At 34.5% G+C, this 20782-nt stretch overlaps 1 protein-coding gene across 1 annotated transcript; it reads left to right on the top strand.

Moving 5' to 3' along the window:
- Window positions 1-1819: 1819 nt before the first annotated feature.
- Window positions 1820-11194, top strand: LOC140142102 (normal mucosa of esophagus-specific gene 1 protein-like). The gene is made up of 5 exons (XM_072164061.1): window positions 1820-2097; window positions 2531-2620; window positions 3234-3322; window positions 4256-4316; window positions 7819-11194. Exons 2-5 carry the CDS (start codon window positions 2567-2569, stop codon window positions 7888-7890), a joined length of 276 nt encoding a protein of 91 aa, XP_072020162.1. The 5' UTR covers window positions 1820-2097; window positions 2531-2566; the 3' UTR covers window positions 7891-11194.
- Window positions 11195-20782: the final 9588 nt, after the last annotated feature.

The following is a 20782-nucleotide window of genomic DNA, read 5'->3' on the forward strand; positions in this document are numbered from 1 at the left end:
GGCAAAAAGTAATCGATATATCGGCATCGCAAAGCAACGCATCGCAAAATGCGGTGGTTGTACATGATGAACGGACCTTTACTCTGCCTTTTTTACTTTCCCTAGTTACTTAGTTTCCTCTTTTATAGCTTTTTATCTTTCCCCTTATAGGCCCAGTTTTCCAGTATTTTAAGTTCTCCCCAGAGATGCAAGTTGATATGAAGGAAAAAGACCGAAAAGTGCGTAACTCTGGGCCAAAAGCCTCCAAAACGGGTTGCAAATAAAGAAAAGTGCGGGAATTTGGACTTCATGAAAGCAGGTGTCGAATTTGAAAGGGGACCCATCACTACTACACCAATTTTTCCATCAAATTTAGCCAAATTAATATCATTTTCCGGAAATATTTAGTAGGCCTAAATTTCAATCAAAACCAGTGGCGGCGCTACGGGGGGCATTTCACACACCCCAAATATTTGTCTTGCCCCCCCCACTTTTAAGGCAACCCCCCACGTTAATTTCCACTTTTGCCAATAATTTGCCAATCCCCCCCTCCCTGAAATTCATCCCCCCTCCCCGAAAAAAATCCTGGCGCCGCCACTGGTCAAAACCTCTATCCATCCACTAAAATTGGGAGTCAGAAAAAGGAGTCATTGACATTTGACTATGTATGAGTCAAGATATACCATGTATACCAAAAGGTTGAAAATGCGACTGTTTTCGGTACATTTTTACTGAATACCCCCTCCCCAAACAATAGCTATTAACGATCATTCCTTTCACGGAAACAAAGAACTGAATGTTCCAGAAACCTGTGAACCGCGGGAATTACTTTCTCTTTATTGTGCTATTTTTATGAATGAACAGTGACGTTGTTCACTATCACCGACCCACGTGCGCTGATGCTAAAAGCAACCACGCCCCCTCATTCATGCCTGCTCGTAGTAAAAGCACACCATCTTGGATTTTTTTGCAAGTGTTTCTATACAATGTGTGACGCTTTCCCTAATCTTGCCGCACGCTCCGACAGTCTCGTGAAGGAGTGAAACCTGAACATCATTTAATACTACTGCATGTATAAGGTATTTCGTCTCTGACCGGAAGTGATCCCTTAATGACATTTGACTCCAATTTAAAAAATACAATAATTATACATTGCGTATAATATTAAGTCACTTACGTTTTGTGTTTCCAAAATTATTTTTATAATTTCTGTAGTATTAAAATAAAAGATTTGTTAAATCATCACTTTGATTGGCTTTATCATACTTTTATTTCGAGGTTCATATGATGGTCCGAGGGTTACATACATCGACGAGCTTTTACTCCATCACGCCCCCCCCCCCCCTCGTTTATTTATTCATATCATTAATTTATTTATGCCTATTTATTTTAGCAAAACATTCAGGGAACCTATTAGCGTTAGCTTTGGATATTTCATTATTTTGTTATCTTGCACCCGACTTGCCTAGGTGAAAACTCAATAAAATAATCAAATGTCTAAAGCTATAAATGCAAAATAATTAATGTCTTTTTATGGTTCTCTAGGGGGGTTGAGGGACTCATTTTTTCCTATTGGTAAAGAACAAGCGGCTAGAAAAGAGCGAAAACTGCTACAATGCTGATTTTACATTGGCCATAAACAAACACGTCCCCTCTCATCAATTCATTAAAATCATCCTCATGACGAGCCTGCTCATGACGAGAACCTCCCACAACACTGCGAACGTGCAAATAAAACTCATCTCACATCCCATTATTCTGCCAAGGTGGTGTGCAAACACTGGATGACGTTAACCACGGAAACCACATCCGCTTTTACTACTACGCCGGTAGATTCGATTCTCATAGTGAAATGCCGGCCGGTGTTTTACCAATCATGACTGGATGCATAAATATTAAAATAGGGAGATACTACGTGCAATTCTGCACGTACGCATTTCGCCGTTTGGTTTATAATTAACCCGCGCGTGTTTGAACTCCCACAACGTCACTGGACAGATAACGAATCACACCAAAGGAATATAGTGAATTTTACTACATTTTACTGTCGGGAAATATCATCTTTTGAAAGGATTTTACTGAGAAGCTAAAATTGTGTACCTGTTGTTGATTTTATTGGTAAGTGTTTTATCATAATTAATTATATTGTTTTTAATTAATTAATAATATTTCGAACGTCTTTCATTAGTAACACACTGAAACTAAACTTGTAACATCTTTTACAATTAATAATTGTTGTTGAAGCATTTTGTATAATAATTATGTACAATTCGTATCAATACAAACAAAGTAAAAAGAGATGTCATTTTTCAGGTTAGCCTGAATTCAGGTTTTTTGTGAGTCCAAATTCCCGCGTTTTTGGGTCTTTTTGTCCTGTATTCACGTGTTTTTTCAGGTTTTTCTCATCAATTTCAGGTTTTTTGAGTGAAACTGAGTGGCATTTCTGAAATTATAATAGTAGTACTAGATACCAATCAGCTTCAGTTTAACGTATATTGAGATCCAAAACGTTTGAAAATTAATGTAATTTTTCCCAAAAACTTTCATACAGTTTTCTCGGAGGTGAATCAAGAAGAACTTTGTAACAATGGCTTTCGGTCCAACTGGTTTGCTCGGCAGAATTAACAGACGAAACTACGATGTAAGTTCATTTAATACCTTATTATTTTGTCCTAATTGTGTTCCATTTACAAGGTTTTATTTTCTCCGGAATTATTTTTTTCACCATTTTTGTATATTTTCTCTTTTCCTTACCATTTTCCCGCCATTTATGTTTCCCTTTTACTTTTCCATTTTTGGGAACAATCCCGATTTTGATCGACCTCTTTTGAATTAATATACTGTGATGCTCTCGCTTGATTTTTTTTTTCGTTCGTTTTTTTTTTTTTTATCATTTAATTTCAATGTTGAGCCTAAATTTTAGAATCCTTTAATCGCCTGCCTTTAACTGCAGCGTTTGTTACAATTTATAGTCCGATAATTAAAAAAAGAATGAAAATGGTGCAAAGGGGGCGCAAACTCCGAATATGGGCGCTTGAGTTGAACTTGAAAGTTGGAGGTGAAAATAATCCAAGCCCGGGATCTTGTACCATGGAAATAAAGAATCTTTATATTCTCTTATTTCCATGCTTGTACTAACTCTGTGCAAAAACATGTATTGCAGCAATCATGGTGATGGTGATGATGAAAATGAGTACGAAGATGATGATGATGGGACAATGATTGATGACTGTGTGCTATTGTTTTTATTTCAGTTACTCCCTCTTGTTGGTATCATGGGTACAGTGTGTTGTCTTGCCTTCGGCTTTGTTGGTTACAGCATAGTCAAGAAATCAGATGTTGCGTAAGTATTTTTGTTTTTTCCCCTAGACATCCAATCTATTTAGTGACCTTACTCCCTCTGCCTATATTACAAGTTTTGCCTAACTCCCTAAGTTCCTTTGCAAAAGTGTCTGCTCAAAACCCAAATGTCCATAGTTGAAGTTGATGCATCAAAATAGGTCATGGTCAGTATAGGCATCAGTGGTAAATTGCTGTGTTACAAACTTTGAACATCCTATTCGTGCAATCATATTTTGATTATTGTTTGAACATTTTGACTCTTCTATTGTCAAAATTGGAGCATTTTTATATTTTTGACCCCCATAGAGCCAGATATGTGACATTTGATCTTTTTGTAAATAGCTCAAGAACAGTACATCATAGATAGGTCAAACTATACATTTTGTTTTCAATTGTTGATATTTGACCCTGTGTAAAGTTCGATGGCCTTTTCCTGCCAAAAGCTACTCTGGTTCAATTGCCATCATGCATTTTTGTGTAGGCCCTACCCCATGATGTCAACCATCTATGGTTGCAGTGCAGCCCCCCTCCCCCCATTTGAGGGGGTTGGGCTCATACACTGTGCAGCTTAGTGAATATGTTGGTTGCAGTGGCGGTGCCAGGAATTTTTTTTCAGGGGGGGCATTAGGGGGGCAAAGTGAATTTCATGGGGGGGCAAAATCAACGAATTGTGCGCAAAATTACTGCAAAAAGTGGAAATTTTCGTAATTTTGGGTTTTTTTCTGGGGGGGGGGCAACAGTTTGACGCCGCCAATGGTTGGTTGATCTGTATGTAAGGATACATAATGGAACAGGCAATTAAAACCATTCCACACTTGATAAACAATAAAAAGTTGATCCAAATAAAAAGCAATATCAAAATTGCAAAGAAATTAATGATTATTTTTTCTTTAAAATGCAAGGAAATTTATTGTATTTTTCTTTTCTATAACAGGGTTATGAGAAGAAGGAACCCCCACCCATGGCAAAAAATAGACCCCTCAGAACCACAAAAGGTAAGTAAATTATTTAATTTAAACCATTATCATGTTTTTCATAATACTGTAAAAGCTATTATTTGTCCATTCATATTGGTGCTATATCAAAATAAATTGAATTTGAGGATGTTTTTTAATATTAGGTAGGCATATTACTTGAATGGTTTTTAAAACCACAATGTGCTATCTTTTTGCATTTGGTTAATTTTTTTCAACCCTGATTTTTTACCATATTTGTAATGTTTTACATACATCAGAGCAATTTTGAATTAATTTTAAAAATGTAATATTAGAGCTCCAGCATTAAGGTAGCACTATTGGATATAGATTTTTTTCTAATTTAAATATGTGAAAGTCCATGCTCTTTACTTTGCATAATTCATGCATATATAATTAGAAAATTACCTGGCAACTGGACTTGTCAAAAATATAGAAAATAAAAAGAAAGTTGTTGCCAATTTGTTGGTTTCGCGCCATTTTGACAGGCCATATCTTGAGAACCGAATGTCCGATTGAAACAAAATTTCAGTTTTGTAATCTACAAGTAGGGATGCCCACTCTCAATACAGTTTCCACTAGAACGATTTTTCATTTACTGTGTGTGTGCACTCACACACGTATTGTCTATGGAGAAACTGATCGATACAAGAAATCCCAGGCATGTTAAATGGCGTACATACTTGTTTTGATCCAAATGTAGGCCTATATCAGGGTGTTTCAAGAAATTCCTGATTCCACCAGAAAACATTCACCAAACTTTTTCCTGTTTGGTCAGTAAATAGAGAGGACCTTCCTGCATGAAGAGATCAACTTTTTTTAATGAAAAATTTAATGAGATGAGAACTACAACAGGTTGAAGTGACATCATTCCGTGCATCAGGTGTTCAAACGCAATTATCTCCGAATTTGGAGTGAATCAGACAAGCAAACTTACATACTCATAAAATTTACCTATTTATGAAGACAAAATGTGTAGGATGTTAAGAAATTTAAGAATGTTTAAGCCTACATGCCCATCTCAAATCATGCACTTCCCGTGCACTTCTCACTACCATGTCCATTTCATAGGGAGTATAAAAACCGGGGACCATCATGGCTTCCATGCACACAGTGTATTGCTCAATGTAGTAAAGATAACCTTTGAGTTGGAGCAAATTTCTCAAAATTGGTAGTGATTAATGTTACCAAACTTATGCCATGATGAAATATAATAATTTTTGAAGATAAAATGTGCTGACCTTAAAAGATTGAACAATGTTTAAGACTACCGCTTTTCATTTGAAATAATGCACTTATTGTTCATCTCCTCTATGGAGATATTTTCCATGGCGGCCATCTATGATCATGCTTGAGGTTTCAACAAACAAACCATGGGTTTTGAGGTCTTATAGTTTTGTTGTATGTCAACAAAATCGATTAAATTTTCAGGATGATCTTATTTTCATGTTGTTATAAGCAAATATAATGTTCCAGATAAGATAGTTAATAAATACATTAAGAAAAAGTACCTTAAAGTTGCACTTTCTGTTAGTATTCCTTTTTGGACTTTAACTTTTTAACATGTTCTAGCAGCCCTATATAAAACCGTGACACTTTCGAAAGGCCATATCTCTGGAATGAAACGTCCGATTAAGATTATTTAAACGCCAAAATGTTTCTTTCATCAATTCCCATCCAATAAGTTAGGTCTGAATCAATTTAAAAGTACTTCAATTTTTAGTGGACATGCCTACTACAAGGTAAGAGCTTTAACATATTGAAAGAGAATCTAAATTTTTGCATTAGCCGATAGGGCCACCTTAAACAACCAAGATAGCAAGTCATTTTCTTTAATGTTTCCTAATTATTTCAGCTTTAAAAAGGACAAACCTTTCAGACATTTTCTACTGATATTGTATATTTGGCAAAGAGTATGATAAAAATGAACTTGCAATTGAAATTTGATCAGAATCATATTGTATCACTTTAAATCGGTCTGTTGTGAAAGTAAATGTAACAAATGTAAGGTAATATGAGGTAAAAAGCATTTGTCTTTCATAACCTTTTTAAAGGAAGTTTTTAACAAAACAAGTAAAACGATGTCTTAAGTAGGCCTATCCCTGCCAAAAAAATCCGGATGAGTTCCAATATGATAGCAAGGCTTCCATAGAGTTGGAAATTATTTCCCCTTCCAGAACAACTTTTATTCATAAACTGGCTCCCTCATATTTATTTCACATATTATCAATTTAAAAGACCTGGAAATTATTATGTTAACAAAACAAGTTCAGTGATCATATTTATATTGAAGTCTGCAAAATCAATGATAACATAGGTCAATCTTTACACTTTTACACCCAATCATGACACTGATAATTATATGATAAATTTTGTTTTAATTTCATTCACCGAAACGATACATTATTACCATTCAATTTCATTTGGTGAAATGTTTAGTATATGAATAGTTTGTTTCCAAAAAGCAATAATATATCCACTTTATATAAACTGAGCTCAAAAAGAAACTTATAATTCTTTACAACTTGTGAATCACAAGGTCATATCTTAAAATACTGTCAATCAAAATGAACCAAAATTACACACAGGATTATCTTAATACTCTACTCAAAACACATGTCAGTAACCAAGCAGTTGCCAACTGACACAACAGCAACATGCACTGTCATGGGACAGCTTCCTGGACTTCCTTCACTTTCACAACCCAACATTTGGCACCCAGGACAAAAAAATTGTGAGAATGCACACAAGATCCTTGCACAGATGATAAAACGGTGCTGCTTTCTGCTTTTCATACACTTTTTTCATGAAACAGGGCTGGGCTGTGAATGTGGTCCAGGGTCCCATGTCAGTGCATTTTGCTGTTGTGTCAGTTGGATAACTGCTTGGTTACTAACATGTGTTAAGAGTAGAGTATTGAAGTAAATCTGTGTGTAATTTTGGTTCAATTTGATGGACAGGATTTCAAGATATGACCGTGTGAAAAATTATAAGTTTCTTTTTGAGCTCAGTTTAGTTCTGAGAAAATCAACTGTTTTTTAAATAAGGATGTTGCTCTTCATTGATTAAGCTTAATATTTTCTGGCCTATGAACAATACCATTATGTTGAACCACACCTTAACCATTTGGCTTAAAAATTGTAAATTATATTCAAATTTATTGACATAACAGAAAATAACATGGAACAAAGGTTAAAATGTGTATTTTATACTCTTTCATGTTTTGCACAAAGCTCAATTTATACTAAAACTCAATTTATTGCCTTTTAGAATTGAGCTCTTTACATATTATTTTGATAGCGGTATTAATTATTTATGACAGAATTCCGTTAAAATCAGATGTCATGTCAACTATAACATGTTATCATATTTGCATTGTCTGATTTGTTGTAACAATTCATATGATACTATTGACATTGTGTTTGGACTTTTAACTTCATAAAGTTAACTTCATATTTATAATTGGTTTCATGCAATAACAATGCGTAAATAACATAATATTTATTATTCTTGTTCATTTCAGTTAATATCACTTAATCAGAAATGGGAATCCACTCCAGCAGTAGAAAAATTGAGGAAAGACATTGGCGCATAAATATCACAGCCCTAGCTCTCAAAAACATGTTATCAACAAGCTGGGATCTGGTTTATCAATGTTTAACAATAAAGCAATGGTAAAATGGGTTATGTTCTAGGCTGGATATGATCTTGGCTGTTGTTGTGTATCAGTATTACCACCAGATCATGACATATAAGGCTATGCTTCAAAGTTCATAACAGCAACCTGCAACTGGAATCTTATCTTGTCCAAGCTTTAACATTTTGTGGTCCTCAGCAGCTGGTGAGCATCTTTTTTACTTTTTTTTTCTTTTTCAATTTGGATGAATGTGCTTTTCCACTTGCAAACCTCACTACCCCTGTGGAAGATGTTGGTAAATATCTGCCACATGGGAAGTATGAATTACAAATGGAATGAACACATTAGGCTGCTCCATTTGAATGTCATACATTCTCTGATGAAGATTCAACATGAATCTTTCACAGAGGGAGGGTGATAGAGTTGGTTAATGTGCTAATTCCATTTGAAAGTTGTACTCCCCCAGTGGAAAATATTTCTAAAACCTTCCACAGCAGGAGTGAGGATTGTACATGGATTAGCCAGATATAAGGGGTAAAGGAAGTGCAATAGTTTTAATCAACTTCATTCAGGGGGAAAATGAAAACACAATTTCCAAGCTTCTTATTGTTAAGGCAGATTGCCTTTTTGGTTCCTATTTTAAAAGTAAAGGTTAAAACATACTGTTAAGCACACTGGGTAACACTAGCTAACATTATTGTAAATAGTGTTCATGTTCTAGTATTGCAAAGTTTACATTTTGAAATAGCATTGAACTTCAGTTTGACCCTAAATCTTTTTCATAATTACCTTTTCTGCTGTGTTTTGCAGTCTTTTATGATCTCTGATTATTGATTATACATTTTAAGTCAACCCCTATATTGAGCCAATCAGAGATATAGTATGAACAGGCTGAAGTGCTAAGAGACATAAAGCTCTATTTTGATTGGTTACTCAGATGATTATATCATGTAATTAACCAATCAGAGGTACTGTATCAAGTAAGTAACCAATCAGGGGCACTGTAAGAAAGGAAGTAGTGCCCATGGGAATAAAAGCCCTAATTTGATTAGTTACTCAGATGATTATATCATGTTATTAACCAATCAGATGCATTGTAAGAAAGGTGTTAGTACCCACCAGGTTATGCATCATAGACAGTTTTTGTAGAAATTTGACGCTATTAAGATTTCAAATATTTGCCAAAAAGGTTGGGAAGTTTTATAAAGTTAAAAAAAAAAAAAAAAACATTGAAAATCAGTCCAATATTTACCTCTCCACAACCCGGCCTGGGTCAGGACCCAAGATTAAATGATTAATATACCGGTACTCTGAGAGTGTCTTTACTGTCTAATGGTATCATTGAATTTCATCATCTCGGCTGTTATACCCAAGCAAACTTGCATGTAATGCGGGTCATTAAAAAAAGGCCACAAGATTAATGTGCAGATTGTGCATGTAATGTGAGAGGAATATTTTGTGGCAAATTATTTTGTACATATTTTGCTTACTATCAATACATGCTGTTGCATTTTTTTTTATGAAATTGTTGTCGTTTTTAAGAATTGGTGTATTGTGAAATATATGCATGTGCATACTTAGGAAACTCAAATGCAAACATACAAGATGCACGCCCCACCACATGCACATTTAACATGAAAGAAAAGGTCACAAAATGGTGTGTATATAATAAAACGTGTGTCATTTGAAAGTGTCAAAATATAACTTAAAACTGTAAAACTGGTTATTAGCAAAAACTTACTTTATTAACTTTTGACCAATCAGAAAATGTCTCAGGAAACACTTATGAGTTATGGCAATGTATATAAAATATATATTTTGTGATTTAATTTAATTGTCATTTAATGGCAACTTTTATTCACAAAAGTGTCAATGAACCAGTTTTACAGACAGTGGTGTAATGGGTCTGCAACACTTGTAAAGTGTGCTGAGGCCTGTGTTTATACCTGTGTACAGTGCACTTTAAATCACTGAACTTTTTTTTTCACATGATACTAGTTGTAGAAATATTCTTTGATAATTATATTATATATCACCCTGATCAAGAAGTCATATAACCATGGACAGGCTCATATGCAGGAATTATTTTGGGGAGGTGCTGCACTTCCAAAAGTATACCATTTTCAAATCAAATGTATGCTTGCACAGATTTTTTTTGTAAAAGGTGGACTTAAATCCCCCTAGAAATTACCCTTTTTTGGACTTTTTTAATGCCTTATTGCCAAAAAGTGGACCATTTGTCAATTTTTCTCAAAATTTTGGATCTTTTATATTGGAAAAAAGTGGGCCTCTTGATTTTTGGGCAGGTATGCTGCTGCACCCACCCCCTGCGTACGGGCCTGACCATGGCAATCTTAGACATGTTAAATGTAAAACATTTTTTCCTTTTTTCACCATGTAGTAAATTCTGCCAGAGTTGAGATTCTGTAATTTTTCAAATATTTTGGTAGGTAATTGAAATTTTGGTCCAAAAATGCATGGTTTGATTCTAAATACTAAATGGTCTTTTTGATGGGCATTGCTGATCATGAAAAGCAGTTAAAAAAAGAGTAAAAGTTTCTGAACAGATTAACATACAGTTGGTCAATTATTGAGGAATACATGTATCGTTCAGTTCTGGGCATGTCACGCCCTCCATCAAACCAACCCCCTTTACACCACTGTTTTTAAGTATATTTATCTTAAATATTATCACTCAGTACTTGAAAACCTTGATCATATAATAATAGTATAAATAATTACATATTATAAATTAATATATTATTATATTAATCAGGGCACATGTTACTGATAAGTTATATGCATATAAAAATGTATTTAAGCTTTGCAGTATAGTCTTAAGACCAAACTGCTTAATAACAAAAGAAATGAAGCAAAACAAAAGAAAAAGCTACAAAAAGTGAGCTAAAATTGACTGCTTAGTGCATGCCAGAAGTTGGTGCAATAGCTGCCCTGTGAACATTTACATCTATACATGGCAGCTATAGCACTAACCCACCTCTGGCGCTGAGCAGACGAAATAATCTCATCTTCGATGGCAACGTTCAATAACTTCCATTCAACAAGCATAGTTCATTCTATGCTGTAGAAGCCTAAATTGGGGTTAAAGAACAGTGTACTAATGGGTGAGCATGTTTCAGATCCTAGTGAGCTAGATTTATAGAGGCAAAAATTGTTCCATATTAAAATGGAACCATTGTTATTGTCTTTGTTTGCTGGTATCATTTCTTTGTTTCATGTGTATTTAAGGGATGTTTTACTTATACTGTGTGGAAAAAAAATATTCCCACTCTGTAGGACTATATTGAAATAGCAAAAGCAATCAAATTGTGTGACCTCAATGTGTTGATGTGTAATATGTTAAAACAATGGGCTATTCTAAATGTAATCATTACTCCCTCACATGAAAGCAAGCAATTATTAGTAAAGAACTGGGCTTATTTTGTAGTGGGATGAGTGAAGATTATTGTTGGAATAGCCGTGTGGTGATTTCTCAGAATGAAGAGCTGTAAGGGGCTGTGCAATATAGTACGAGCCCTGGGGGGCATTTTTTGGGGGCAACATTTTTTGGGTTGGCTATAAGGGGGGGCAAGCATTTTTGGCATTTTGTTTGGAAATGTTACCCCCCCCCCTTCCTGGCTCATAATTATTGCGCAGCTCCGGTAATAGTGTGTTATATTTAAATCTTACATTCAAATTTGTAAATATGTGCTTAAGTTATTTACTCAGAGTTAATATAATGATGTAAATGTATGTGATGACAAGAAATAAAATAAAATGTGATTTCATGTGTTTTCATAAAACTGTAAAGAAGTGTGTTCATTTTGTGTGAATCAGATCTCAAAGAATTTTTAAATTTTCTGACGAAAATAGCCATAGATCCAGAATGTTGCTTATTTCACATTGGCTATTATAGAAAACAAAACACTACTCCCTATTCCAGAAAAATACAGAACTAATTTTTTTTGAATAAAAACAATAATATCCTGTTTTGCCAAATGAAACATAGCTAAATCCTAATCCTTTAGTTAGTCCTAACTAGCAATAAAAGTTAAATTTTAATCAATAGCCAATTTTTGGAAATAAGGGCCAAAAACATGCGTTTTTAGGGTGTTTTTCGTATGCTGTGACAATCAAGCCCAAAGACTTGTACTAAGACTAATTTCAGTTTCTGCATTCTAATTTTTGGAAAAGACATGTTTCGTTCTTATAACCAACCATTTAATTAAAGTAACACCAAAAAGTGAAAATTAGAGCAAAATATCGGCATTTTGAATGGTTAGACTTGTTCCAAGTCTGTGATTTTTGCGACTCGATTATCAGAAAACATGCTGTAAATGCATGTTTTTGGCTCTTTTATCTCCAGTTAGGACTAAATAAATGATTAGGACTGAGCTATGTTTCATTTGGCAGACCTTGATAATATTTTTTTAATCACAAAAAATTAGTGCTGTATTTTTCTGGAATGGGGAGTAAGGGTGAATAAACCCATTGCCCCCATATTATTTGAGCCCTTGTGTAAATTATTAATTAGTCGTATTATATTTAAAATCTTGGATTTCATTCATTATATAAGAACAATTCATTTCATTGGTCAGAATTAAATCACTCAGCAGAGTATATCCATTGCCTTTAATAAATCCAGCTTATCACTTGCTGTAAAATAAAATACTTGCACGTGCAAACACTTTCAATCATGATAATCATCTCTACAAATGGCCATTTACTGATGGCAGAAACCATTAGTGAAATTGACGGTGATAAAATGACAACTCAAAAAAGAAACAATTTGTGTCATAAATGACTTACAGAATCACACCAATTTCTCTAAAAATGGCCATTTACTGATGTTAATAGCAGAAGGCATCAGTGAAATTGTTCAAAAATCAGGAACCATTATACATATCAAAGGTTGAGAGCTAGACACACCGTGATCACCTGCTCACACAAAATGAGCATAAATGGTGATAAAGTCGCCAGGGCACTATAGAAGATATAGCCTTGTTCAAGGCCCAAGATTTCCTCCCATCCCTCATGACCATTTTCGGGCTCGCCAAGTCAGTGAGGGCCACAGATAACGGTTGAGGACAACACAACAAAATTTTTTTTTGGGGGGGGGGGCCTAACTGATGGTAGGCCTACATTATATCTTTAAACCGACTCCATGATGTCAAGTTTCAAATAACACAAGATTTTTATCAAATTGAAATTGACAAGGTAAAGGATGAATGGTTTGCTGCTAAAAGTATACAGCACTGATTGGAAATACTGTAACTCATGAACTAGTGGTTATAATGCTCTGCATGCCTGCCCAGGCTTCAACAAAAAAAGTCCCATGTTTTGAGATATTTTTCTCAAAATATCAAGAGCTATCTTGAGGCCAGAGTAAGGGGAGAGAACATGGGCCTTTTCAAGCTTCATTATTTCTGAATTGTATGTCCAAAGTATATAAAAGCATACATTTTTGGAAAGGAAATGAGTCAAGGAATCCCATGATGACATCAGATTGTTTTCAAAAACTTTTGGAACAAATCACAAAAATTCACTTTTTTTTACACCAATTGTTTTGTGACAACATAAAGAAAAATTTGTTTCAGAGTAAAAACATTTCAGTTGGCTTTTCATGAAAAAGAGACATGAACTTAGGGAGGTTTTTCCTTTTTTTAAATATTTGTTTTAAACAAAAATATACACCATTGCAATTTTTAGCTTAATAGAGTGACCAAATTGCTTTTTTCACACGTTTTCTTCAATATTTCGAAAAAAGAGACAAATTTCAAAAAAATTAAAAACCTTCCCTAAGGTCATGTCTCTTTTTCATGAAAAGCTAACTGGAATGTTTTTACTCCGAACTGATTTTTTAAAAGGTTGTCACAAACAAATGGTGTAAAAAAGTGAATTTTGGCGATTTGTTCAAAAACTCAAGATTTTTTTGTTACTCGAAAAGGTCCACGTTTTCTCCCCTTACTCTTATTGCTTGTTTGTACTCATTTTAATTTTTCATGCCAATTCCAAATATAGTCATGAAAACTTACAATTATGAAATGTTTTGATTAAAAAATGTGATACTTGTCTGCAGCCGACGCCCACATGGAGAGACAATTGACATGCAATAGAAGTGTTTTAGGCACCATTTATTATTATTTATAGAATTTGAGATGAAAGCTTTTAAGACTGTAAGATGTTTAATGGTAATTAGAAAGTTGATGAGGTCAAATTTCAGGATCAATAATTATTTCACAAAATAAGCAAAAGCAAAACACAAACAAGACGTTTGAGCCATAATTATTGACAGACATACAGACTAAGAAACTGAAGAAACAGAGTGACAGAAAGAAAGAAAGAAAAAAGGAAAAAAGAAAAAAAAAAGAAGAAAGAAAGAAAAAAAGGAAAGAAAGAAAGAAAGAAAGAAAGAAAAAAAAAAAAAAAAAAAGAAGAAAGAAAGAGAAAGAAAGAAAGAAAGAAAGAAAGAAAGAAAATAAGAAAAAAAGAAAGAAGGAAGAAGAGAGAAGAGAAGAGAAATAAAGACAGAAAAGGAAAGAAAGGAATGAATGTAAGGAAGAGAAGAGGAAAGGATGAAAGGAAGGAAAGGAAGAAAGAAGAAAAGAGTGAAAAGGAAAATTTGTTAAGGGGTGTGTTACACTAATTCATGGTACATTAATTTATAAACATTTTACCATTACAATCCAAACAAATAAGACTGATATTACAGGTGGTAGCTCTGTAAAGTCTGATTCAGACTCTACATCGCAACACGATTCCATGCTATAAAAACTGAAATCTAAAGCCCGATCCTGACTCCACTTCGCAGCGCGATGCGATGCTGCGATGCTTTTCAAACATCGCACGATGACATTAAAATGTACATTTTAATTTCATTGCACAATGTTGGGATGTTTTAAAAGCATGTGGGGTCTACATCTCCTTTTAAGGTCATTCTACCGACCTTGATTTTCCAGCAGCCAATCAGAAGCGTGTACGGCTGCGATATCTAAATTTCCACTCGCGATGAGAATTTTCACCGCTGAGCTCGTAAAAACCTGGCTCAGATTACAGTTTTTTATGTGGAGCCAGGTTTTTACGAGCTTGGCGGTGAAAATTTTCATCACACGGTGGAAATTTCGGTCCGCAATGAAGTTGGATTTTGTTCAACTTTTTCGCATCGCGCTGCGATATCGTGGCTGTGCACCCTTGTGATTGGCTGCTGGAAAATCAAGGTTGGCAGAATGGCCATAAAAGGAGATGCATACCCCACATGCTTTTAAAACATTGCAGCATCGCGCAATGAAATTAAATGTCCATCTTAATTTCATCACGCGATGCTGTGATGTTTTAAAAGCATTGCAGCATCAAATCGCACTGCCTTGTGGAGTCTGAATCTAATGCAATATAATTATGGTTGATGGTATATTGCTACAAGTATAAAAGATGACAGGTGCATAAAGTAGCTGTAGAGAAGAAGTGGATATTGCTTGGAGATGATTGAAGATTTGACACAATTCTTTAATAATATATTGTATAAAAAGACAAACACTTATTATAGCTTGGGTATGACAGTTTTTGAAAGATGTTTTTTTTTTAATATTCACAAAAGCAGTATTAAAGTTGGCGCATGGTTTATACCTACTAGATGTTTTTAGGTTTGCTGCGTTAGTGAAAAATACAAAAAACAACTTCGGTTTCACTATGTCAATATGGTTCATTAGGGTTATAGTTTAGGGTTAGGTTTAGGGTTAGATATGACATGACTTATAGTTCATTTCATATTCGACATCTTGAATCTTTGACATAGCAGTGCTGTATAAATGTCCTGAATGTAGCAACTACAATTCTTTTCATGCTATATATTTAACAGTATGCTCAAAATGAAATAACACAATCACCATATACAAATAATTGCCTTTTGTGGAATTGAACTTCAGCCAACCTTATCTGCTGCTAATGACTTTGAAACCATTAATTATCTCAAGGTCAGAAAATACAAACAATGTAAAGTGGGAATTTGTGTACTACATTTATTTTCATACTTGTATATTGCAAGCAACCAGTGGCAGCTAGGGGGGCATGGGGGAAAATGTCCCCAGTCAGAACTCCCCCCCATTTCCCCCACCACTGAAAACCCAAAATTACCGTACAATTTCCACTTTTTGCAACAACTTTGCACAAAATTTGTTGATTTCCCCTGAATTCCCCCCCTGAAAAAAATCCCTGGTGCTGCCACTGCAAGCAGCTACCACAAAAATAACAAACCACAAATATATATAATGTAGGAAGCTCACAAGGGCTGTTCCAGTTGAAATCCACACTACATACTCCCCTGTGGAAGATATTTCCAAAATCTTCCACAGGGGGAGTATGTTTTTCAAATATAATTGGTCAGGGTTAATCATTTTGAAACCCATACTCCCTCTGTATTATGGCTGTACCTATATCTTCCACAACTGGAGTGAGTATTTCATATAGGGGTTACCCAACTGTCTATTCTATTTGAAACTCATACTCCCTCTGTGGAGGACTTCAACTACATCTTTTACAGGGGGAATGTAGATTTCAACTGGAATATCCCAGTGGTGAATTTAAAGGTAAGTGAAAGAGTTCAAAATGGACTTGCGCAAAAAATAATCGCGCAAAAATTTCCACTTTTTACGGTAATGCACATGGATTACCAGGATTGATTCTAAACCAGGAAATAATATTTATATTGAACCTACCAATGCATACAACCACACAAGACTGGATTATAGAAAGAACAATCTATTTATACAACATATTACGTATGTACAGCTGTCTGGCATTGGCATGCTTAGAATATAAAGAAATTACTCAGAAATCCATATTGTATATTATGTATTATCTTACCATAATCATTCATGATTTTCACAAGCAGTTCTGATAGTGATGGTGAATTCTATAGCTTCCAATAATTGAGAATTTTCTTTTTGTTGTTGTTGTTGTTTTGGGTTTTTTTTTTAAATAAAAAACCATGCACAAAATAGGTAAATGAATAGAACAACAAAGCACCAATAAAATATATTTTTAGGAACAAACCAAAAGTGGATGTCCTATAAATCATAGTACCAACTCCCTCCCTTCCTGAAATGTATGTGTGAAATGTTGAAATTACAGCCAGAAAGATCAACTTTGACTTTAACCGCCCTATTTTAACTAGAAAGGACTTCATTTATTGGACGTCATCAAATTTTTGGTTTGTTCCCTAACTACCAGTGGCGGCATTAGGGGTGGGCATTCCCCCCGCCCCCATATTTTTCTTGCCCTCCCCCAACTTTTGAGGCAAAAAACCCCAAATCACACAAATTTCAGAATTGGTTGATTTTACCAGCCTGAAATTCACCCCATGATGACCCCCACAATAAACAATTCCTGGTGCCGCCACTGCTAACTACATTCATTTCATGCCATCTGAAATACCATTTCTCTCTCAAACGTGTATAAACAAACTGTAAATATTTAAAAAAAAATTAAATAATGTTGAAACATGCTCAAAATGGCTCAACAATGTACTTAATAAGAAAAAACTATTCTAAGATGCTTAATAGATAAGATAAAAATAAAACACTTAGAAACAGAAACTCTTCATATTTCTGAAAACTCAGGATATAAGCTGGTGATACTTCATCCAAATTTTCAGAAATGACATTTCCATATATTTGCTCTTTTCGCATATTCAAAACCTTTATACATGCAGTATAACTTTGAGCATACATGGAATATTGTTTAAGATGAAAAAATGAAATGAAGCTGAGTGATAACAAAGGTTGTTTACATGTAAAAAAAAATCCAAAAATAGATCAACATAATAGATGCCTGGAGATCAACAACAAGCACTACCCCATTACACTACACACTACTACCAGTTGGTACATAAAAATACATTATTTTAATATTTTACCATCAGTAATGCATTTATCATAATTGCATCATAACTATACCCTTTATGTTTTTCCATTTGAAGATAATTTTCCACCCACTATGGCTCCACTAACATGACTAAGTATTGAATAATTGTCTTTCCACATGTAAATGGCTATAATATATATGATAGCCAAGCTGTTTAATCACAGCTGTATCATTTTCATTGTAACATTACTTGTATTATTATGTTTTACATTTTATGATAATTTTAGTTGTGGTTGAATTCCACCCACCATGATGTCAATAAATAGATTGGGCTGAATAATTATCTTTCCACATTAACATGTACTCAACCTATTTGAAATTCAAGATTAACACAAATGTAAAAAGATAGCATTTAGCTTGATTCTTGATAGGTTTGTATTAAGATATCTGTTTGCAAGCTTCTTAATGGATGTCTAGATCCAAGTGACTATAAGTGACTTATATAGTAAGATGCTTTGAAAACATGTGGACTGACTGATAAAGCAGGCAATACTGTATATTAATCTTGACCACTTAAGGGGTGGGGTATGAACGTTTGGACAGTATTTATTGTGGGTCATTAGAGTAAATCAGACATATCGAATTGCATTCTGAATATGAAGAATGTCCTTCTGATATCAAATAATTTTGATTTTTTGAAATTCGCAATGTAATACACATTTTATGGCAAATCATTAAAAATTGATATTTTTGATATTTAACAGTACTTGAAGTAAACTTTATAAATCTGATGATTTATACTTAAAGTGTATGTAGGTGGGATGAAAAGCCGACGATCAATTGAAAATGTTGACCTTTCAGTATTGAAGATATGGATTTTTTCCCAAAACACAAAAAAAATTTAGGTCTTTTGGGGAAAAATCCATATCTTCAATATGAAAGGTCAAAATTTTCAATTGATCGTCTGCTTTTCCTCTCAGCTACATAAGCTTTAAGAATATATCATTAGATTTATAAAATCCCAAAAATGTTCAGGGATAAAATGGGGATGGCAAAGAGTACTAGTCACTAAAAATGGGACAAAATATTGACAAATAGGGATGCAAATTTGGCTTGGCCCTCTCACACTAAAGTCCTGGTTACGCTACTGGACACATTTGATGAAAGCTTGACTACTCAAATAGGGACCATCTGCACAGCCCTGTGATAACTGATGGCACACACATTATTATTCATAGAAATACTGTAACTTATTATGAATTCCTGAAATCTAGTTATGCTATCTAATTAAGCCAACATATTGCCACTTATCCACATCTTGCTATCTACTGAAGATAGCAGACAAGTGCTAACCTATTAACAACATTATCACATTATAAATCTTCCTTATGCTATCTACTGAAGATAACAGATTTCTTACTTTGTTATGCTACTGATACCTATACTCTAGTGTTGACTTTGCAAACATACGTTTTTTTATCATTCCAAAGTTGTTATTGTTGCTGTTTTCTGTTAGACCATGAAAGAAAGGAAAACAAAATATTGCACGTTCTCATTTTTCAACGATGGATAAGTTTTCCTCCGTAATTGATTCGTCCTCATAGCTAGAAGCCACTGTAATATATCCATACCAGGTCAAGTAGATGAGTCAATATAATTATAATCTCTTTATGTGGACATAGTTCAGCAGCCAACATTCACTACTGTGCCACTGAATCCAACCCTATGTCATAAGGGTATGAGTTTTGGTACCTAGGAAGTGTGCTGAGTTTAAGGTATGACTGAACTTTGTCCCTGAAGGTTGGCATAGCTGAGAAGAGTTCTTACCCTTCCCAGAATCCTATGCAACCTGATGCATCACCTCATTACATCATATGACACTCCTAGTACTTTATACAGGGTCCATTTGTTTTCATGTTGAGAATAGACTGGTTAAAACATGGGTTGATAGTCAAGAAATATACAGATTTTGCAAGATCTGGATGTGATGTGTTAATTGATGTACTCTTTGTCACTATTGACCAACGTTGTACTAGATAGCAAATCAGTTCAGAAAATTGAAATGGAAGAAATGCATTGTGGGAAGTGTAAGATATCTTGAGTGAATGTTCTTAGTCATCCAGTAGTTTCAAACAGAGTTTTGGAATTAAATCTAATACTGGAACTTACTTTTTGCAACTATTGCTACGTTGCGTCTGGAACCACCAGACTTCATCAGGCAACTGACCCGTTGGACTGGTCACGTGATAACGTCGCAATAGTTGCAAAAAGTAACTTCCAGTATTAGATTTAATTCCAAAACTCGGTAAGATATATCTTCTCTGGTTGGCATGTAAGTAAGTGGACCCTGGGATGAAACACAAGTGGGTCACCATCAAGGTATTTAAAACCAGGTCAAGTCATATACAGCACTAGCTCCATGATAATACTCTAATAGCTTGGTTGTATTTTGAGTGGCTGGTTCGCAGCCATGCGCGCGCTCTAAGCACCAATCGAGGGCATTACGGTCAGAGGAAGTGAGCCTGAAGAGTATATTTTTGTCGTCTATCACTACCAGATGAAAATATTGGCTTTCATCATTGATATAACCATTGAATATATGAATGCATAAGTTTTCAAAATTTAGCACATGTTGGACTTTTCACATTGCATTTGAAGGGGTATGGAAAGTTTGTGAACACATAAATATGCATGATTTGTGCGTTAAAGTAAACACTGGTCATATAATTCAATTTTGCAACTGACCTATTAAGAATATCTAATCTGATACCCAAAAATACAAGGTAAATACTAATATCAATACTGGTGAAAGCAGGTCAGTGAACTTTGCCTGGCAAATGATGTTACTTGTGTTTGTAATCAGATCAGTATCTATCCACCCTCTAATAATATCAAATAGTCAATGAGATCTTTGCCCTGTGCTCTGTCCATCCATTAACTCTCTTCACGCGGGTGTCGACTGCAGACGACGAGATTAAAAAAAAAAAATTAA

Source organism: Amphiura filiformis, chromosome 20 (assembly GCF_039555335.1).
Source record: "Amphiura filiformis chromosome 20, Afil_fr2py, whole genome shotgun sequence".
Taxonomy (NCBI): Eukaryota; Metazoa; Echinodermata; class Ophiuroidea; order Amphilepidida; family Amphiuridae; genus Amphiura; species Amphiura filiformis.

Coding starts and splice junctions, on each gene's coding strand:
- LOC140142102 (XM_072164061.1), top strand. CDS start 2,567: ATGGCTTTCGGTCCAACTGGTTTGCTCGGCAGAATTAACAGACGAAAC. Junction 2,621..3,233: donor TTAACAGACGAAACTACGAT/GTAAGTTCATTT, acceptor TTTTTATTTCAG/TTACTCCCTCTTGTTGGTAT. Junction 4,317..7,818: donor ACCCCTCAGAACCACAAAAG/GTAAGTAAATTA, acceptor TGTTCATTTCAG/TTAATATCACTTAATCAGAA.